General features: G+C 34.2%; 1 protein-coding gene across 7 annotated transcripts in view; it reads right to left on the minus strand.

Annotated features, from left to right (window-relative positions):
• Positions 1–15,497, minus strand: part of LOC134654117 (rap1 GTPase-activating protein 1) — a 433,547-nt gene that overhangs the window by 156,290 nt on the left and 261,760 nt on the right. For 5 of the 7 annotated variants that reach the window (XM_063509550.1, XM_063509549.1, XM_063509556.1 and 2 more), the window contains exon 2: positions 13,656–13,860. The exons of the other annotated variants lie outside the window; for them this stretch is intronic. In XM_063509550.1, coding sequence (XP_063365620.1) covers positions 13,656–13,753 — 98 coding nt within the window. In that variant the 5' untranslated portion in view covers positions 13,754–13,860. The remainder of the gene's footprint in view (positions 1–13,655; positions 13,861–15,497) is intronic. 7 annotated transcript variants of the gene reach the window in all.

Here is a 15,497-nt window from a genome sequence, read left to right on the forward strand (position 1 = left end):
GCACGTTAAACCCATCCTGATTTTCTTCAATCTTCCTTTGTCCGTTCTTTAAATTAGAATCACATAAAGATATTAACAACAGTTAGGCGTCAAATTATAATAAATATTTAGTGAAAATCTTAAATGGATCGAAATTACCCAAACTGAGTAACACTTCGTTTCTTTATTTCGTCATAGCTTTCGTTATTTCACTATAAGTAAATATTTTACTAAATCAATCATGCGCCACTGAGCACTCATCAGCTTTATTGACGCTCCGCCACTGATGACTATTAACATAATATCATCGTAGTTTCGAATCATTTTCATCAAGATGAATGTCAAGGTCAAAAGATTCGAGTTTCATCATTGATTATTCTTGATATGACATACAACAAAAAGGAAAGTTTATTTTATTTTACTTTATTTTAATAGGTACAATAACATAATGCAGGCAAACAACATTGTAACATATTTCAACATAAGCAATTTATACATTACTTACATTACGATTATAATTGTACACAACATTATCATGGAATAATTATTAGGCTAAATACAAATCTTGACTAAAAAAATCTTCTGTTAGTACAATAAATAGTTAGCACGATAAGATAATAAGTATTTACTTACAATTTTGGGTCAACAAAACATTTTTGATCTTATCTACGTGTGAGCTAGTGTAACATGGCGTGAAGTTTACTCGAGAGAAATTATTTGACTTTGGTGACTCATTTATAAAGAACGAATCTAATGACATCAGTGTTCTTGAATATATCTTGATCTAATGAAAATCTATACCCAAATAGAGTTTTCGCTTTTAACAAACACTTCCAAGACGAACACGGTACCCATATAAAGTAAAACACATTGAATAAAGATGTAACCCTTTGACATTTACATCTACATATATTCAACACTAAAGGTATTTTATTTTTAAATTTAAATGTCTTGCATAGGCCGACCGGCACAAGACTAGTAAAACACAATGTTGCGGGACAATGCATCACGTCAAGAAAGTGTCGAGTAAGCGTCGGGAGCGCTAACTTAACTTACGTTCGAAATTTAAAATGTAGATCCATCTCTGTCACTCCAATTACACAAGACTAGGGTTTGCTCCCGGGAAATACCGGTACCGAAAGTACCGGGAATTCCCGGGATTTAGAGCCAAGCAAAGAACCGGGATTTCAAAATTAAAATCCCGGTACTCCCGGGATTTTCGGGACTAAAATTTCCGGTACAATATTTGGCTGCTTTCTGTTACTTAGCATGAAATATCATGTTTTATAAGGAAAATAAATATATTTTATCAATCTAAGGCTGATGGTAATACTTTTACGGCTGACCACTACATTAAAATAAATTAAAAAAAAGTCAATGGGTTTGACAAACCCGACAATATAAAATTGCGTAATTTCATACTTTAAGGGCATAAATGTTTGTACGATAAATAATTTTATACGAACAATTAGTTATTTCATATTTGTATACTAACTAGAAGCAAAAATAGAGACAATTTTGTAACTAATAAAATACTACTTTTAATTGATATTCAAACACGGTATAAGAAACTCACATATGATAATGATATTGTAAATGAATTAATAATTCTGGCTGCATAACTTCTTGATTTGTCGTATTGATAGTTCTGTTATTATATGTTCGAAGGTCCACAGCCCATTTTGAACGCTTGCGAAAATTATCAATTTTTTATCCTTTTTCACAAAACGTCTTACATATTCAAATTTTCTATGGGACGATATCTATTCGCGCCTACATTTTTCAAATTTGCCGCCTTTTTCAGTAGAAAACAGTACAGACAGTAGTCAAGATCTGGTTGACCAAGTATATTTAAAAATATCATGTAGTTTAGGAAAAAAAAAACAAATTATATTAATGATTGTGTGACTTAAAGACACATATTATGGTACAAAAGAAGTGTGTACCTTCACTGTGCTACTTTTTTATTGTTTTAAGAAATATTCGTGGTAGTTTTACGCTTTTTTTTACTGAAAATTGATGTGAAAACTGATTTTTGAAGGCAGTCCCGAAAGTACCGAAAATACCGGCAAATCCCGGTTCCATTTTTGCCCGGTACCGAAAATCCCGGTTCTTTTAAACAGTACCGGTTCTGCAATCCCTACACAAGACTGACAAAGTCAGACGCGTAGGCACTTCGAATTTCGACGTTCGCAGTAGACCCCAATGATCGATTTACCAAATTCGCCGTAAATGGAAATAAGTGAAATAACTCAACGATGACGATCTGTGGTTATGTGAGTGACGTTGTCATATCAATTTGTAGATAAAAGCGTTTTGACGTACACAAACAGTTATGTGCACGCGTTTATTCATTCACGGATTTCATGGTGTTTTGATCAACCTTTCAGTTTAGTTAGAGTTTAAAGTGATTCTGTTTTGTTCTTTTCCTATTGATTATATTTGATCTAAGTATGACACCCTTAATTATTCTCCTGGAGCTTCAGAGAATAACCAGTTTAAATAACTTCACTGGATATCTGTTTAGTTCGAGGGCTGAAGCGAGTTGTGTCCATGTAGGCGATCTACACTTGGTCTCAGGTAATTCTACTAATGTTATTCTAAACTTCGTTGAAACTTTGAGAAGGCGCAGACTTTTTCTGGGAGGTTGCAACAAGCGTATTACCTGCTGATATGGAATACAACTGGCATCAGAGAAAGTTCCTCTTTAAATATGGTAGCTCTTTTGGATGAGTCAATGTTAGTAAGAGAGAAATCTTAATTTGGGTGACTCATTTACCCCTACTCATCCAATACGAGTTATACGAGTAGTGACGTCAACACCTACATTTTACCTATATACCGATAATATAATTTAGGTCACATTGAATTGAATCATACCAATTGTGTAGTGTAATTCATGCATAATCAAACCAGAGAGACGTAGATAGCATAAATACATTTAGTTACATGATTTCCCATTCTGCATAATTTTATTATTGTTCGTAATAAATCAGTTAAAATATTTATTCATCCGAGTTACACGGAGAATAACAAATTTCGTACAAAAATAATAGGCAGGGAGGCACAATGTTAAGAAAATACCTACTAAAAGTGACTTGCAAGCATGCAATGTACAGATAGGAAAACAAACAGGAAAGTGAACTCTGAAAAAATGTGCTATGCTAGGTGAAGAAGAATGTTACGAAAAAGTAAAAATATACTTGCAGACTAAATCCTGAGTTTAGATCTTGCTTGTTTGCCTGATATCTTAGCAAAAAAAAAATCTTTCCGAGAAAAATACTAAAAGGGGGTGTAAAATTATGTAACTTGTAAGAATTTATTTTTGTCTATGAATCACGATGACCAGTCAAGTGCAGATCTTAAGAACCGTATTACGTCACGTGAAGTTTCGTATTAACCTTGAATGAAGATTTGTTTATTTCGGAGATACATCATCCAAAATACTCGAACATAATATAACTTTTACTCTAAAGGGGATGCCACTAATTTTGAATCGGAGCTACCTGGGAATATACCTAAACTAAAATTAAGTAAACTTAGAATAGTATTTACCAGTCAAAAGAGTGTGTAATTTACAGTCAAAAATGATTAAGCAAAAGGCAAACTTTAATAGGTACCTAATATGAATATGCAGTTAATGACATGAAATTAAATGAATTTAACGGGTTCAGGTTTAGAAATGCTTTTACAAAAGCATATTTATGAAATTTAGAATACAAATTTTTAGCACACGTTAACTGATCCGATCCAATGTATTGATACAATTATACAAATAAAAAAATGTTCGATGCATAATATGTATTTACAATACACCAGCCAGTCATTATATTTCTTCTCGTTGTAGTAGTACTGGATACTGTCTGTGAGATGCTACTCCTTACCATGTAACATTTATAATTAACTTTCTTAACCTAATTAAAATAACTAGATACTTTATAAAGCCAACGATACCTACTCAGAGTAGATAGACGATTTAGATAAGACTTTCCAGAAGCGACCAACATTTTAAGCGGCAAGGACAAAAAAAGGTCTGTCATTACATTTTAATATTGTACTCAAAGTGTACATTTTAAATTATCCGGAGGCTGGGCAAGCTTGCAGCAGTAAATTAGTGATCGTTGAACCGAGAGCTCTGCCAAAAACACACAGTGAACAGATTAAATACAGCACTGCCGAATAGGCGAAACACGACCGGGCCGTCCTGTCTGAAACCCTCAAAACCTCGGAAACCACCGAGAGCGTCTATTGTGACAGACTTTGTTTATACGCATATCAAGCATTTGTTTATACGCTATGGGGACATTGGGGACGACGTCGCTATATTGCTGTTTCGTTTGTTTATTTTCCAAACTTAAACATCATCAACTTCGGCGATGATGTTAGACTATACGAGTATGTGTACATAGGCAACACTGAAAGTTCTTAGAAAGGGCCACTTAGAGACTATGCTTCATGTGCATAAGGAAGGACTAAAATGTTTGACATATATGTCATTTATATTAGGTTGTCATTTGTATTCGGAGAAAAAAAAACGATTAATTGAATGTGAATAGTCTTAGCAATGATCATACTGTTACATTATAGATTGAATACGGCACCGACAGGTAGCCGGCTGAGCGGAGTTCCCAACAGTTTCCAAGTTTTGCGACAGCGGTTAAGTTTCACTTGAGACCAATTTACCGGCGTATTGTCAAGACTGGAAACTTCGCAAACTGTCGTTTTAAACTAAAAAGACGACTAAAAGCTGCTTAATTATTAAATTTTATACAAAGTTCACTGCATTCGAAATTACTTTGTTCGGTGGCCTACTTTTCTCTCATATTATTCTCTAGATGAAGAATTTCCAAGTTTTTTGAAATATTATTTTGAAAAGATGTAGAAATCATTTTAAGTATCATAATTAATTCCTAGATCAGTCAATTTTTAGTTTTCCTGAGCGCAAGCGAGATCGCAAACAAAATCAAGTCAAATCTAATTTATGTAAACAACACTGAAAGGTCAATTAGAAAATGCCACTTAGAAATCAAACAGTATTTCTTTAAATTGAGGACCCAATATTGGCATACTATAAAAGCATTGGGAGAATGAGCTGTGTGCTATTCAGTGTGATCCTATCCTAATAAAAAAATATACACATCATTCGAAAGAGTTAAAGCATGCATTAACATTAAGAGTGACGGTGACGTTACTACAGTTTTCTCAATTCTAAGAACTTTCAGTTTGCCCCTCGTAAATCTCGTAATACATTCTGGCCAAATAAAGATCAGCTTTATAGGTTTCAATAAAATGTAGTTTTATTTATTTGCAACATGAACGGACGGTTCCGTTATTTAATTAAAACTAGGCATGTACCTACTACTAGTAGATATGTTGTTTAGTGATATTTACGTAAATAAACATAATAACTTCTTTATTACTTGAACGAAAACCTATAGGCAATGTGTTTATTTGTTACAACATCCTTGTGTTTCTGTTATTGTTTACCGATATGAAATATGAGTTTTCAGGGAATAATACTCGCTATTCCCTGAACTCGTAATGCGACTATTACTATAATGGGACTATTCCTTGAAATTAAATAGGTGGTTACTGAGTTTTATACTGATACGTAAAAGTACATTAAGTATATATAGTTACATTATAGTTACATATGTAGTCAACTAGCGTAAACGCGCACGTAAGCAAACGTAAAGCGCAACATAGAAAAAGTTGATTCCTTCACCTAAATTGTATTTAATAAAGGTTTATACATATTTAGTATCTTCTAACCAATCTAGGCCCTTTGCTTGTGCAGCCGCAGGCATATCAAGTCAGTATTTCTTGACCTCAAACCCTTAATAAATGCGCATAATCCTTATAACCTCTTATAATGGTTACGTCGAGCAACAAACTCGCTCTAACTCAGCAAGCGATTGGAACTACATATGTGACGTTATCTATTAAAAGGGACCTTTTTTAAAAGGGACCTTATTGTCGATGGCGCTTACGCCATTATTAACGATGCTCCGATATAAATACAATGCCGCGCGACGCTGTGCGGCGTAAGCGCCATCGACAATAAGGTCCCTTTTCATAGATAATGCCCCATATAGAGGGCAAGGTGCAAGTCGTGGCTATTCTTCAGAAATTCTTTTCGAGACCTGTTGAAATGTCAGGAGCGCCGGGTTCGGAGAGGAACACACTAACTTTATCTCTTTAATGGACTCTAGGTGTGCTATTTCTGCTTAGGGCAGGAAATTGCGCATCCAGGGTAACTGGGAATTTTGTTAAACAGTTTATATAGACAATATACATATTATCCTTAACTTATAAACAGTAAATTTTATTTTATATATATATAACAGTTAAGGTTTGTTTGTAATATGACATGTAATATGAATTATTATTAATAAATAACTTAATAAAGTCGGGACAGTTAAGGATAATTTATACCTATCCATATTTATTTTATTATCAACCTAATATAATTACGCGGGTGGTTTTGCCAGGGAAAATTGCCACAACTTAAATCCGTATTATACTTACATAGATTAAGATTTTTCGTCACTCGCCGGTTTGGATTTAAGACCCTGTGTAAGACTGAACTACGGAATACGGAGTCCGTAAAATATAATTTGAAAGATTTTTTGGTCCAACGTATGTAAACTTAATCTGAATTGAAGATAAGTATAATCTTCAACTCAGCTTTTTTTTCCGTTTCGAGGCGAAAGCTAGTCATTCTAATAAAGCCGCTATTTCGTGCCTAAGGCCAGTCGTTTAGATATTTATAACCCCTTTTGTAAGAGCTGTTCCAAAGGGCATACAAAAAAGCGTCTAAGAACGAGCGTCTGTTAAAAACATTATATAAGTAGCCAAACACCGAAGACTTCTACGTCTTGTCTGTATACAATTTAGACCAATGAAAGCGGGTCACTTTATATGTAAATTGCCATACACAATTATACGTTATTCATCGCTTTTTCGTGATACCTACATATAAATGTGATTATGTTATTTTTAAATTACTGTCAAAGGAACCCAAAGTCCTCACAAAATGTAATTAAAATATAAAGGTTCCGTAATTGGAATTAACGAGGTAAATTTAAATACGTTAGGAGGCAGTGCGGCGAAAAACATCACCAGTTCAGAGATCAACACAAACACACACACACACACACACACACACCCTTCCACAGGCACACACTTCCTTGTGACGCTGGTATTGCATATTCCGACCCCTTACTTTGCTGCTAAATCTAAATATTTCGCTTCAGTAATGTACGGGTTAATTTTACTCATTACTATATTATAAACGTGAGAGCGTGAGAGTTTGCAAAATTTGATTTTAAGGGTATAAACCGGAATAATAATAAATGGGGTTAATGGAGTGAAAAGAGGGTTCAAATTTAGCGAAAGAAGCTACGAGCATGTGCCTGAATTTGTTACATACATAGTTACAAAATAATGTATTTATCAATAATAGTGCGACTAAATTCGAACTCATTCAACATTAACTGTTTCTAAGATTATAAGTACAGATAGTTCATAGAATATACATAATATTGCCTGATAAACCCACAAGAGCGAAGAGTATGTGTGATCTTGAACTTGACTTGATACAGCGTTCTGAATAGTTTAAAGTTTAAACTTTAATTAAACCAAACTAATTATTCACAAACTATCTTTACCAATTTTACCATAATTGCTCGCATGCGTCAACTACTTACCTATACTATACATTGTTTATGACACAAACTATTCTCTGCGTACTTTGCAGGAAAGTTCCTGCAAGAATTTGTATTGTGACACATCTACTGCTAGTCTAACTTTGAACCTTGTTCCCTAGTATTAAGTTCTAAATTTAATAGAATTATTGAATGTGACCGTACACATAACTTATGACATAATGCACCATTGCCTTTTGAAAGAAATTCCGAGATGTTCCGAGGAAAAATACTTTGCCCTGGATTTCGGATTGAAAATATTATACCTTAATGCAATTCACAGGTGTGTGATGCATCGGTTCTAAAATATTTTAGCCAAGTGTGAGAATCGGCTTGTTAAGAAATTTAATTGAAATAACTATCTTTGAATGCAGAGATACTAATATTTCTCAAAATGTAAGTTACAATAATCGTAAACTTAACGTAAAATGATCTAAGCACGATTTTAATATTCCCCGTATTAAATCACCTTACAAATACTTAAAACCTATAAATATTGATTGAGAACCCTATTAGCTGTAACGGCGTTCGTGCACCACCTATAATAATAATGAAACTCGGTAATTTATAGTGAACTGCGGGTACAGATGACCACAAAGAAGTCCCACGACTGTTGGAGTTGTGGTAGAAAAAACAAATGACAGTCTCACAAATTAAAAAGTAGTATACTGCCAGAGAGTTCCTTTTTCAAACCCTATAATTGTTTTTTTTTAATTTTCGTTCTAAGTGGCCAGTTCCAGGAATTATCAGTATGCCCTAACTACTAAACACCATGACAAGTTAGAGAAGGCGAACTGCAGTCAAATGAGTTACTTTTAACGAAATGTCAAAACGATTAGTTAGTATAAAGTTTGTATGAATTAGCAACACATGACATCATCTTATAGGCGAAAAGGTTTGAAATAGACCATTGACGAAAATCCGTTACCAACCAGAATCACATTTTAGCGGTTGCGTTTATTATTTTCGTCACATAAATAATTATCTAGTTAAAGAAAACCAGAATGCAATTTCAATTGCAAAAAGGAACAAACAATAACAGTTGTCTCATCGTCGCTACTCATTCGGAAATTCAAACGATTTGCAAAGGAAGGCAACATTAAAATACCTAAAACAAAGCAGTGTTCGTGCTTGGAGGCTTGGCTTATTCAGTAAAAAGGCTGATGTTTTTTAAGCATTCATTATATGCTCGGAAAATGCACAATTATCGTCGTTTCTTGAATACCTATTTGCTAAAGAAAATTACTTTTGTGAAGAGAATTAAACGAAGTATTGAAAATCTTTTGTTGTTTTAAATTTAATTGCTATCTTATTCCAAAAACACCGTTAAACGTACACTGTTAAAAATCACTATATTTAGTTCCTGGGTCGTTTAAAAAATTGGCTTTAGGTAATGGGTAGGTACCAATCAGCATCAAATAGATAGTGACGACCAAAGCAGCCAAATATATCGGAACATATTCTTATTTCTATGGTAACAAAGGTGTGCTACGAATGCTACGATATACATTATCAATCACTCACTCGCATTGGTCAATTGGTCATCACTATCTACTATATTCTGACAGTACGTAGATATGTAACCACATTTTTATACAACCCTACATAATATAATAAACGTCCATAAAATTACCTACGCAATACATCATCCAATGATCGCAGTTAACAAAGTATTTGTGAAAAGGGTGGCGGTTAGATGGATTACATAAAAACAATAATCGGTCACAAGTACAAAGAATGTAAGTAATTACTATCCGCCAACAAACACCTTGAATTATGCGATTATGATCGCGTATAATCGTGAATAATCGCGTATAATTGACAATAATCGCAGGTGGCCCACGACGGCCCACGCGCGCGATGCCATTTCGATACAAGCACATTGCTAATTGATGGTTTCCTATGACCTGCATTTAATTGTAATTACTTATCGTTGAACTAGGGGTAAATTAAAGGTGCTATAGCACTTCTAATAATAAAATACGAGTAGATTATAAACGTAGGTTATACGACTGTCATTTTTGAACCCTTTGAAATAATATTGTTTAAGCTCTACTCACTTTCGGTTTGTTCCTGGTTCGTCGTATTCCTGTTTCGTCGGATTCCTGATTCGTCGTATTCTTGTTTCGTGGGAATTATATACATATAATTAAATATGTCGTGCAGTAAACCAGTATTTACTACCTAAATATGAAGATTTAATGTAATCACCAGTGATCGTACTTTTTCTAGCATTTTTAGCACATTTCGACGAATCAGGAATACAACGAAACAGGAATACGACGAACCAGGAACAAACCTCACTTTCTGCGTCAATTAATTTTTATATTGTACCACCAGTAGGCCTAGCACATGATTGCCGCGACAGTATCTCGCGGCGAGATAGACTACCCGTCTTTTTCTATGTTAATTAAATAGGGACGCGCCAATCATGTGCTAGCCCCGCTCATATGGCTGGTATCTTTTAAATATGCAAACAAAAAAATCAAAAGTTCATCGCCTACGGTAGGAATTACTACTAAGAAAAGAACTTTGTAAAAATACTTACGAGTTTTACCAATGGAGTATCAATCAACATTAACCACGGGTATTATTAATGCTTTCACGGCCAAGATCTATCAAAGTAGTACAAAATGTGCTATAATTGGTGTAAGGTGCCCAAGGCTCTTAAAAGCCGCAATTACTGAAGCGGTCATAGTGAGCTACCAAAGGTGGTGTCATAATTTACTTTAAATAATATTAGCCTTAGGCACGAAATATGATAAATTTTTTTTCTACTCCCGTACTTTTATTTGTCATTTAAAGGGTCGTGCGCACACCTTTAAACCCCTATCTTATAGTTGTCAAGACAAGTCTTTAGTCTATTCCCCAAAAAAGAATTTGTGCATACACGCAGTATCTTTTTGGCGATTTTACGATACTTCGTGTAATGACCACTTAAAAAATATTGAATGAAATACAGTGTTGCCAACCTTATTTTAAATGTCATCTCTGACAAATAAGTGAACCATAGACATGTTTTTTTTTTATTTCATTCATTCATTCATTCTTTTCCCGCCCGTACCCTCCATTTTTGCTACTTCTTGAATTAAAAATATTTGTTAAATTTACAATTTTAGTTCAAAGTAAGTGCTTGGTCGTAGAATAAGTATTGTATGCAACGTTGTTTAACTGAGTCAAAAAATACTCGTGGCGTCCTTAATAACAATTTTCGGCTTCGCCTCAAATTGTTACTCACGCCACTCGCCTTTTTTGACCTCTCTTAAACAACGGTTGCTTAAAAGTATTATTTTTGTTGAATGAAAAATATGTGTTTAATTTACAATTTTTTTTTCAAAGTAAGTGCTTGGTTGTAGAAAAAGTATTGTATAATCTTTATACTGTATTCCCAACAAATCCAGGCAGTAATCAAACAGATTTTACTCCAGATAAATCTGAATTGCTCAAGTATGTTGTTAAGCTATTGTCGACTTACAAGACATAACATACAGGTACGACTGCATCATTCGATCTACAAACAACCAGGAATCATCCGTCATGATTAGACATCTCGCAATAACGGTAGCCAACTTTTACAATCCTCGTAAACTTCAATTCTCTATCTTACGCCACAGAAATAGAATTGATTTTGGATATCGATGATTTATTAGCTCCGACTATTGTAATGTTACTATTGTGCTGTAGCAAAACGATAATCAGTTGAAATACGGTTGAAACAGTTCTATTGATCAAGCTGTACGGGGAAATACAATAGTTCTCGTGTTAAGACGTAATGCGGCTACCGTTATATAAATAACAAGCTTTAGGACTTGACCCGAGTGGAATCGGTCCAAGTCACTGTAATGGTAATGAAAAAGCCACAGATCTGGTTTACAAATCTTTTAAGGAAAAATGCATTAATTATTAAGTAGTTTTAACCGCAAAATAATGTTTCTGCAGCTACAAAACAATATTTTGATAATATTTGTTTAACAACTTTGACGGTAGTTAACTATATATATAACAGACGATAACGCTACAGAAGATGTCTTCCACAATAAACTTCCAACTTGCGTTAGGTGCCAGTTTGCGTGAAATTGCAAAATACCTATTATGTTAAAAGTGAGAAATAAGAAAAAAAAATTGGTAATTTTACCAAAATTTGATGATTAAATTGCACATTAAATGTATCGTACAATTCGTACAACACATGTTGACATTATTGTGATATATACATAAGTAAGTACGTACCTCCTCTATACAGTATATACCTATTTGGCAAATTTCGAAGCAAAATGAGTTATGTACTCAATTGAAGATTTTTTATGAGTTTCGTTTTCGGTAATTGTATGTCATGTAAGTATGTAATTCAAGTATTAATATTCATCGAAGTACATGTTGTGTTAATAAATACCTATGCCTTATCATAATATTACCTACATTTTCCTGTGTCATAAAGTAAACATAATTAAAGCTATGCTTACATGTTTTTAAGGTAAATTAATTGGCATGAGATTAATTAAACTTCAGTTAACAAACATTTTAAACAAGAATATAATGGGTCATGTGTATACCTAAACTAAACAATTAAAGATTACTCCCTGTGAACAATGTTCGTACTTTGAAGTATGTAATTAGTAATTACGCAGTAAGTACCTACCTAACTGCGGGCAGAATAGGCAGATACCAGACTTAATGGCTCTCTGTCGCACTTGTAAATTCGTACGTAAGTGTGACATGGAGGTAACATGTCGAACGTGGTTCACAGTAGGCCCTTAGACACTACTAGTACTAGTGCGTAGTACGACTCGTACGAGAAGCATGTATTTTTAAATTTTAATAAAATGTTGGAACAATATGCTTACTTTACTCTATCAAAACAATAACTAATTAAGGACCTTAATCTGATTACGACATAAACGGCAAAATCATACTTGTGAAGAAAAATCCGTTGAATAGGTGGGTAAAAAAAAACTCCTATAAAATATTTGTTAGAAGCAACTCTTTCACTCTTTTCAAAACCGTTAGTCAGACAGAAATACCCGCGTGTTGTCCTGTTGGGCTAAAATAAATTTCCTTGACGTCCAGTATGTGCAAGGAAAAATATATTTGACTAGCTGTTGCCCGCGACTTCGTACGCGTGGATTTGTATATTGGTGGTTATTCTACATTAGCTTAGAACATTATGCAGCAAAATATTGCAGTAGGACGGTTAATCATTTGTTAATTATTAATATTATACAACGCATGAGACTTGTCTTTCACAACCTACGAAGTTTCTAGCCCCTAACTAAATAAAATTGTTCTCGACATAATCCCTCTCAACCCCCTTAGAAGATTTTCATGTCCTCTATTCAATAAAACCTACTACCTAACTACCTATTTACGAAGTTTGAAGTAAATAAAATTTGAACTTTTTAACCATTTTAGAGGATGAATTTTTAAAACGCTGAAATGGCTTTTCTTGTATTCTAATAATATGCCTCTGTACAAAGATTCAAGCCCCGTTCTCACAAAAATATTTGATCTCCATACAAACTTTCAACCCCTTTTTCACCACCTTGGGGGATGAATTTTCAAAAACGCTGAAATTAGTTTTCTTGTTTTTTAATATAATACATTTTTACAAAGTTTCAAATTCCTAGCTTAAAATAAAACTTGTACCCCATACAACCTTTCATCCCCTTTTTAACCCCCTTAGGGGTTGAATTTTTCAAAATAGCTTCTTATCTCTTGTACACTTTATAAATGCAACCTAGTGTGCAAATTTCAACTTTCTAGCTTTTGTAGTTTCGGCTCTGCGTTGATGAATCAGTCAGTCAGTCAGGACACTTGCATTTATATATATAGATAGATTAAGTCTTACACAAATCCAACCAGGATATATGTCGGAAAACGATGACAAAGTACCTAACGAAAATAAATTATTACTACGAAACAAGCAGAAAGGTTCAAAAGGTGCATGCAATAGATAGTGAAAGAAGTACGTACATTAATTTCTTCATATATCTCCTTCTCGCCGTGACTAACACATACGATTCCTTTTGCCCGCCCGTGGGCAAGTACTTTTTTCCAACTTTCGACTTCATTCGGCGATCCCCTCCCAGTCACTTCAACTTTTCGATTGACTAAAAATCAAAGCAAAATCCTCGATATCACTTTTTACTCTCGAAATGTCTTCGGTCCGTTGCGGCTCCTATAAATGAAGAGAAAGGAGGTTGAAGATATATACAGACAGGACTACACGACCGGAAGATTGGAAACTAACTAACAGGCAAGCGAGAAATAAATACAAAAAATTATGAGTCAGTCATGCACACGGTTAGTAATAAGCTATAAAATCAACTAAACTTCCTCGTAATAAGGTAATCCTATTAAAATATGTTTTATACGGTCCATTAATTATAACGAGTGAAAACTGTCTCAACACGCATTGGTTGCACGCCCCGACGTTCAATCTTGATTGTCAAACAAAAGCAAATTAAATAACGCCATGGACATTTGCATCAATCGTACTTTTATCAGAACGATTGATGCAATTTCAATTTTCTTCTGCATAGCTGTCAAATTGAAAATAGGAAAACGAGAAACAATAAAAAAATATTGTCAATGACTTTCCATCGGTAGCATCAGTCAAAATTCTGTCAATCTCGATTCCTCGTCTAAAGATACCGCTTTAAACTGATGTACATCAATGGGTGTTTATTCATGATGCGCAAAAATAATCACAGAATAGCTTTTAACGGTTATCTTTGGTAACGGATGACCGATCGGTCACTGAAAGAAAATTATTGATTTTGTACTCGCAGATCCACCGATTATCACCAACCCAGTTATCGTCAGTACCCACGGCCCATATTATTTCGTAACGGTACTTTTCTTTACAAACAATGGTCGATATCTTAGTACGAAACTTATCAGGGCCTCGTCAAATCAATGCTGTTACAACGAAATTATAGACGTCGAAGTAGGTTCCCAATAATTAACTTTCCATCTCAGATTCGAATAAGCTTTCAGAGTGTTTCTTTAATAAACAGTGAAATTTAGAGCAGCTTTGCTAGTTCCAAACGCCAATTAAGTTCTAATTTAAATTTAATGTTAATTGAGAGCGGATATCGCACACATATCTCAAAATTTAGATCATGTTGAAGGTGGCGACGGTTCCAACTTATAATAAAATTTTATCTTTATCTTAAGATGTTGAAATTTGTATTCAAATCTGATGTAAGTAACAATAATAAAACATAGATAATGAGGCAAAATTAACATATAGCGGTCAACGGAAGTAAGAGGCTTATCTGCTAGATCTTATGTTCGTGAGATAAAAAAGAAGTAAAACAATTATTGTGAGCAGACCACCTAGAAATGGGCGGCATGCTTGCAGAAGCATTCGCGTCAAAAAAATACTTAAACAACATGAGATATAACAACAATGTGTAAGATACCGTTTGTGTTAATATTAAGACGTACCAAAACATCGAAAGGCAAAGACGTTGAATTGTTGAAAGCAAATTAGTAGTCTGCTATTGTGATGAGATAGATATACCGCTATTAAAACATGAAACTTAGTATGCGAATGAGGCGTGGTACTTAAACCTCACCGTTACCATAAACAAAAAGATAATTGAAAACGTGGGAGCAACTGCATTGTGTTAGACTAAATTTTACCTCAAATACCTACGTCTTAGGATTAAATTGAATAAGAGCTGATGAAGTGGCCGGCTCACGGAAACACAATTTTCTCTGAGATAGCCATGAGGCGTTTTATAGGCTCCTCGACAATAGGCATGGAAAACTCGGCGAGGTTTCATCATAATCTTGCGGAGATGACCG

The sequence above is a fragment of the Cydia amplana genome, chromosome 14 (assembly GCF_948474715.1).
Source record: "Cydia amplana chromosome 14, ilCydAmpl1.1, whole genome shotgun sequence".
Taxonomy (NCBI): Eukaryota; Metazoa; Arthropoda; class Insecta; order Lepidoptera; family Tortricidae; genus Cydia; species Cydia amplana.